General features: G+C 36.4%; 1 protein-coding gene across 1 annotated transcript in view; it reads right to left on the minus strand.

The window, feature by feature from the left end:
• The window catches only part of LOC107659056 (ribonucleoprotein PTB-binding 2-like), a 92791-nt gene that overhangs the window by 37524 nt on the left and 47354 nt on the right, over positions 1-7913 (minus strand). The window contains exon 3 of the mRNA XM_016447870.1: positions 4282-4754. Coding sequence (XP_016303356.1) covers positions 4282-4754 — 473 coding nt within the window. The remainder of the gene's footprint in view (positions 1-4281; positions 4755-7913) is intronic.

A 7913-nucleotide genomic window follows, 5' to 3' on the forward strand; every position in this document is an offset into this window, starting at 1 on the left:
ATAAATTATATACAATTGCATACAATTTTTTTCTCAATAAATTTGTAAAATGCTGAATAATAACTGCATGGAAATACATGGGAATACTAGGCTTGATGCTAATTAAGGCACGTTAATCAAAGAACAAAAGAAAAGAATTTTCTGCTCTTGACTGAATACGTTTTATAACTTTAATGGTAAGCATTAATATGTATTTAATTTTTACAATGAAGACTACAGAAATTAAAGTAATCAAATCTAAAATAACACTGGATGTGTTATTTTACATTTGATTACTTTAATTTCTGTAGTATAATCAAATCTAAAATAACACTGGATGTGTTATTTTACATTTGATTACTTTCATTTCTGTAGTATTTCGTTCCTGAATAAAAACTTACTTAACCTGAAAAACTTAGTTTCATAGTTCTCTTTATTCTATTGCATTTATTGTGCTGTTGTTTGCCATTTTTTTATTTGTTCTTATTTTATTACCGACTTTTTACTTGTGTTTTTTTTTATGAAAATAAAACTTTGCGTTAAAGAAAAGTAGATTTTTGTTTGTATATGCTGTCAATTATAGTTATTAGAAAGAAAATCGGAATCGGCAAAAATCGGTATCGGCAGATCACACTAACGAAAAATCGGAATCGGCCAAGAAAATTGCAATCGGTGCATCTCTAATTAAAATATCATATCATTATAGTATATAGCTAAGAGTAAAATTACACTGGTCTAAGCAGACAAATTGTATTTGTAAATTGGACAGAATGATCATGTTGAACATCTTTATATACCTAGAAGAAACATCACAGCCTGGGAATAAAACAATGACAGATATATACATGCACTCAACATGCAAGCACTAAACCAAAGTGATATAATAAAAAATAAAAGCAGTGCAAAAATGCATGTACAGCAAAATAATAAGGGATAAATTTAAAAGCATGTCAATCCAAACATCTAAATGGATATATACATTTTTCAAATGACCTACATGTGGTCAATAATAATGCAACAGCATTAAAAATCACATCACTTAATCTGTACGATCAATATGAATATTTTTAGACATTAAACATTCATGGTTACTTATTTTAAAAGTATATACTGTGTGCATCTTCATATCCCATCTTTAAGAAGGAGGTTGTCTTAAAAAGTGACATGTTTGTTTGTGGGTGTGTTATGACAGCCTTCAAAATCTACTGAGGGTGTCAGGTCACGGGTCAGCAGATGAGTTGACCTTCATATCAGCCGAAAGGAAACATAAAGAAAAACACAGAGACAAACAGAGAGCAGACAAAGAGAGGGAGGGAAAGGAATGGATAAAGAAAAACAGAAAGCAGCAATAACAAAATCAAAACTCTCCACTTGCTATTAATCACATCCACCTAAATATATCTGGATGCACTGTGTGTGCGTTCAGCTGTCAGTCTTTGTGTGTATGTGAGACCATCATATGTGCCAGGGTTAGAATATGCCCGTCATAGACGCGCTGAGTCATCTAATAACATAACTGCTGCTGTCTTTCTCAAAAAGAAAGGCAAAAGGAAGAGAGTTGACAGAAGGGAGGGGGACTGCGAGATGAACGAGTGACAAAGTGGGAGGTGGGATGTGAGAAAGAAAAAAAAAGATGCATTTTCAAACACATCTATTGGCGCTTACATTTTCTGTCAACTAAACTCAAGAGTTTTGTAATTTCATATCACACCATAGTAGTTTTGAGAAATACACTTAATTTGCATCATGTGTGGAGAGTCAAACATGACCTCGTCATCACTCTAAATGAGAACTATGATCAAGCTAATCTGACTTTAAGCCAGTAAATGTCATTTACTCACCCTCATATCAGTATGACTTTCCTTCAAGGAACACAAAGGAGATATTCTGCCTCATAATTGGTTCTTGTGTGTCTTGTGATCAACTGAGACATCCCAGGTATAAATGTGCAGTGTGTGAATAAGATTTAAGTGTTTTAACAAATAAATACAATTTATAGAAAGCACCACTACTGAGCAATTTGACTAATGACTGATTAATATACTCATAACAATTAATTAAACAACTGTTAATTTGTGATATAGTTTTTTTGTTGTCTCACTTCAATAATGTCATCATCTATGCGTTAGTGGATGCAAGTTGTGTAGTTAAACTTCATAAATAGTGAACAACTGGCTCATTTAGTTTAATTCACATCTAGTTAATTAGCAGTCTATTTAAATTTCAATGAAATGAGCAAAACAGCAGTCTAGAAAAATTGTAAAAGTGAAACTAAGGGTGAATAACTGTTTTTGTTTTACTTTTAAAGTGATCAACCAACTGAAAAGGTTTGAAAACCACTGCGCTATTACAACAGAAGGACTGAATAAACCCTGAAATAACTCCATATATCTAAACAGCTGCGTTGAAGAACTCCAATTAGGAGAACACATTACTAGAGTCACTCTTTCCAATCATCATCCAGTTATAAAAGAAGCTTTTAGATCATTAAAAACCTCCTAAATATTGATGAGACATTTTCTGTCGACATGAGGCACATTTTGCATCTTATTTTCCGGCATCCCCTGCACAGAAATGAGCTGAATCACTTGCGCAGTTCATCGAGTTATCTCATTTCTGTACAGTAGTGGGGGCGGCAATATTCAGAGAGCTCCATTATTGATTCTTGAAGCAAAGCTTGTGTATTAAAGAGGCCTGAGAGCACTGTGATGCAATTTGAGGTCAAAGTCCTGAGAGTTTGATACATCTCATACACTCCAGCAGATGTTGTGGGTTTAGTGCTGCTGCAAAACTTCATGGGATTGAGAGGGTGTAGCGTATTGATTTCTGTGTTGGCTGGTGTTGGCCCTAACTGTAGATCTAAAGTTGCCCTTTAGCTTTAATGGTTTTGATTAGGATGGAGGTTGAGGAAACCGTATCCTGCATCAGCACTTAAAGGCAGTTTTCCTGGGCGGTATTGATTTCTGCAGAAGGTCTGTATGGTGAAAAGCTCTCTCTTATTAACACAGTGGAGACAGAAGTGAAGGCTGGGTAGGGTTTCCACACAAGTCCTCGTCACCAAGTCTGGCAACAGAACTCAACCTCTAAAGCCACAATCAGATCATCAGTACTTCTCTAATGACTAGGTTGGGAACAGAAACCCGGGTTGTATTGAGAAACGGTTCCAAAAAAATACTGGAACCAAATGATGCTAATGAAGAAATGTGTGACAAGTGTAGTCTGATTCCTGAACTAATTACCCTTATGAGCCTTTTTTGATGAACATTAATGAGTCAAACAAAGCACAGTTCAGTCTAAATACCAAACAAATGACACTTATAAGCCATTCTTTTCTTGAATCAGAAAAATCCATCACAGTACTTGGATTCTAAAATGAAGTGCACTTATAAACCGTTTTTTAGCCAAATTCAAATCAATGCAGCGTCATATTTCTGAAAGAATTATTCTTATGTTTATCTTCTTGTTTTTTTAAGCAAGTCAAAAACATACCATGCAATTAGATTCTCAAACAGATGAGCCATTTCTTTAAGTGAATCAGAAAAACTCATCAGTTCTTTTTGGCAAATTGAATGTTTAAGTGAATAAAAAACTCACAGTGTATTCTGATTCCCAAGCAAATGACTCTTAAAGGGCAGTTCTTTTAAGTGAAACAAAACATACACAGCAATCAGTGTAGTCTAATTACTGAAAAAAACTCTCATGAGCCATTTCTTTAGTGAATCAGAAAAGCTCAGCACAATAAGTTTAGTCTGATTCCCTAACAAATGACTCTTATAAGCCATTTTTATGTGATTCAAAAACATACAGCACAATCACTGTGGCCAGATTGCTATATAAATGACTCAAATGAGCTGGTCCTTTTAAGCGAATCAAAAACTGAATTAATTTGTCTCACAAACTTTTATGGGTGTTTTTATGTAATTTCTGAAGCTTGACAGTTCCCATTTTTTCACTTTCATTGTATGAAAAACAGCACCAGAAACAATGTGCTAAACTTCTCCTTTTGTGTTCCACAGAATAAAGAAAGTCATACAAGCTTGAAACAAAGATGAGGGTGATTAAATGATGACAAAATTTTCATTTTTGGGTGAACTATTCCTTTAAAAGACTGCAAGTGGCAGCAACCAACACATTCCGCTGGACTGCAGTAGCCCTACAGAAATAATTTCTCTGTTGGACTAAGAAATATTTTCAACTTTACTTCACCAAATCATTTTTTCTATAAAATAATTCTTTCCAGCCATGTCGGTGGAGGTGAATTGCCTAAATACAAACGCCCTGTTACTTTTCTTCACATCTCACCTGGCAGAAGACTGGTTTGTAGCTTTCTGAAAAAATGTGTGCCAGCTCCTCCGAGTCTTCAAAGTCTAGCGGCAGGCGATCCACGCATAGGCACTTGGAGTGGAGGTGGTCAGCAGAGGTCAGGTGGTTGACGTCAGCCCACTGCACCATGAGTGCACGGTCGCCCAGCGGTTTGCCCAAGAGTTCTGACCGTGCCCTGGAGGCCGAGTCCTTCTTCATGTACTCCACAAAGCCGTAGCCTTTGGAGTGGCCCGTAAGGTCACTGTACACCAGGAAACAGCGTTCAATGTTGCCATAGGAGCGCACCAGCTCTTGAAACTGGCTGGCAGTGACTGTGTAGGGCAGGTTGGTGACACACAGGAGAGAGTCCGTGGGCTGAAGCTGGACGGTGACGTCACGGCCTCGGACTGATGTCTGGTGCAGAGTTCGGATGGCATCCTGTGCCTGGTCACCATTTAGAAGGGTTACGAAGGCTAGTGAGACACACACACATACACAAAAAAAACATTAATAAAACACTCAAACAGCAAATCAAACGGATCTTGAGTGTAAAAACCAACAAGACTAGTATTACATCCTGTGAGTAAGTAAGAACTAAAAATGTGGGTCACGCTGAGCTTAGTGGATGCATTTCATGAGAAGAGGAACAATTGTATGAATTTTTATTTTATTTTTTTCACTGAAACAAAGAGCAGACTGTGGATGAGAACTTTGCAGGAGTAAACATTGACACTCTAGGATCCGACACTGATGTTAACTGCAGTGAATACGCAGCACAACCCTAAAAAAGTTAAATTCCAGAACAAGCATACTCATATATCACAATTTTAGCAGACAAGTAATGCATGCAATTCCCAATCCTTTAAGTTCCTTCTATGCATGACACTTAAAGTCAGCATGAAATATTTTTGAAATGCATTGATCTTATTGTGAACTATACATCCATGCATGTTTTATTTCTTTTAAATTTTGAATTTTCTTGTAATAAAATCCTTTTTAACTCGATCTTCAAATGAAAACAACAGACTTCTCCCTGGTGAGGCATGCCGGACTTTTCCAAATCATTTAGTCCACTTAATCCCTGTACCTTCAAGATCGCATTTGTCTCCATTTTTAAATGATCTTAAAATCTAATCAACAACCGTGATGTATTTCACTATTTGGAATAAAAGATCTGCAGTTACTTCTGATTCATCCTGACTTCATATGAATAACTTATTATTATTCTCAGTCTTCTATCTCAATAAAAAAATGTAACAGCTAAAACTTTAGATTGTCTATTGGATTGGCATATGGCTCTCAGTTTACAAACCTGATTAATTCCTGGAAATGTGTCAGTACAGTGAGCCTGTCATAAAATAATCCTTAATTACCATTAAATTCAATTGAAACATGTAATTAACTTCACAAGAAGTCTGTCAATTTAATTATCAAACATAAAAGGATTTAACATTATTTAAAAAAACAGGGCATAAATTGTTTGAAAATATGTCTATCACTCTTGCCGAGGAACAAAATATTTTGTTTAGTTCCACATACAGTAAAATTGAATATGTTTCGCACATTACTTGCAATTATGAATCCAGCATTTGAGCACAAAACCCAGGTTTATGACATTTATGCTGTTTATACAGTAAATGAGTCTGTTGCATTATTTCCCAGTAAATTGTTTAGCAATAACTAACTGGATGCTTTCCACTCCCTCAGAAATTAATCAGCCCTTTAACTGCTGCTGAACCTGTTCTGCCCTTTCAGAATACACAGTGACAATCCTTTAAAACTACAGTAATCTTTTAGAATAAATAGTAAATAACTATTGTAAATAGTTTCACACAGGCCCTTAATCCATAGAAGTTAATCTCGTTTATACTTCATTTTTCATCCTTCTCCATCCCCCTCATTCCTCCCTTCCTTTTAACTAGAGTAAATGAATCATAGCCAGGCATTTTCTTATCCGACAAAGAAAAAATACAGAGTGAACAAAGAGCAGCCAACACAATAATCTTAGAAATCACAGCCACTTTAGCTGGTGACAGCACTGAGACGGCCATTTTTTAAAACACAGGAACCTGATTATAGCCTTTGTCTCAATCTGTGACAGTAATTAGTTTTTTTTTGGCATTTTCTTATCCGACAAAGAAAAAATACAGAGTGAACAAAGAGCAGCCAACACAATAATCTTAGAAATCACAGCCACTTTAGCTGGTGACAGCACTGAGACGGCCATTTTTTAAAACACAGGAACCTGATTATAGCCTTTGTCTCAATCTGTGACAGTTATTAGTTTTTTTTTCCTGGCTAAGTCGAGTTAGGAGGGTTGTGTGGTGGGGGGCTTTATTGTAACAGCATAAAGCCTATAATTCTTCTGCCATGAGACATCTAAAATTACTCATTAATGTACAGTGGACTCATTAATAAGCGCTACACAGGGACTGACATAAAAATTAATAGCATGACGTGGTTCAGCTGTCAATAGAAGATGTCTATTGCAGATCATTCATGGCTTCTTTAGGTCCGTTGTGGTCAGTTGAGTCCAGATTGAAACGTTTATCATTGGATTCTAGAAACATCACAAAACAAAGGCACCACAATTACAGCAATTATAAAGTTAAAATCACAGCGTTGAGCCTCCTCATCCCATGAGCTTTGTCTGTGCTCCGTTTCCCCGTTCTTATTACACTCATTAGACTTTTCGTTAGCTCTGAGATGATAATATGCTGGGGAGGAGTAACACTCACTCAGCTACTGTAGTGTACGACATGAGCTCTACTCACACTGTGAGAGCTCATTGAGATTCATTAAGCCAGGGTGTGAAAGATCACAGCATTTAAAACAAGCATGGGCTTGTATCTGTTAGCACACGGGGTTATTTGATTGATGTAGTCGCTTCTGTCCAGGTTACTGACACTCATAAAGCATCATTCCAACTAACTGGCTAACTGGCAAAATTTGCATATTTCTGCTAAACACTCAATGCACTACTTTGGCAATGAGAAAACTGTACTAGAGCCCACTATTTCATGAATTTACATCTTGATACCAAGAGACTGCTTTGTTGCATGCATGCCGTGTAATATCTAGCTAACACAAATGAGGGGTCAGAAACCTTGTGCCACTTTTGGCAGGCGGAAGGGTAAACATTGGAACACCAGTAAAAATTGAGAGAGAGGAATATTACATGATTGTTATTTTGTTGGTTTGGGAAATGTTGAAGTCAGGGTCCAAAATTAACACTCACGGAGTGCAAAATTTAAGTAAAAATAGGCTTTGCAGAGTCAAAAAAAAAAGAAAACAGGATAAGTGTAAAGCCCCGTTCACACCAAGAACGATAACTATAAAGATATAGTTCTAAAAATCGTTCTCAATAATAAAGAATAGCAGAGTCCACACCACAGCTATAACGATAAAGGCACAGAGAAACGATATCGTTGGAATCACTTTCAGAACGATTTTTTCCAGCTGATGAACGCTAAAAATATTGACAGCCAATCATAATCAATCCTGCTGTCACGAGCTTTAAAGCAGCAGGCGAGCGTGCGCTTAGAATAAACAGACGATATTGTTAGCTGGTGTGGACGCTAATATCGTTATCTTTATAGTTATCATTCTTGGTGTGAACAGGCCTTAAAACT

The sequence above is a fragment of the Sinocyclocheilus anshuiensis genome, unplaced genomic scaffold, assembly GCF_001515605.1.
Source record: "Sinocyclocheilus anshuiensis isolate Anshui unplaced genomic scaffold, SAMN03320099.WGS_v1.1 scaffold311, whole genome shotgun sequence".
NCBI classification, from domain to species: Eukaryota; Metazoa; Chordata; class Actinopteri; order Cypriniformes; family Cyprinidae; genus Sinocyclocheilus; species Sinocyclocheilus anshuiensis.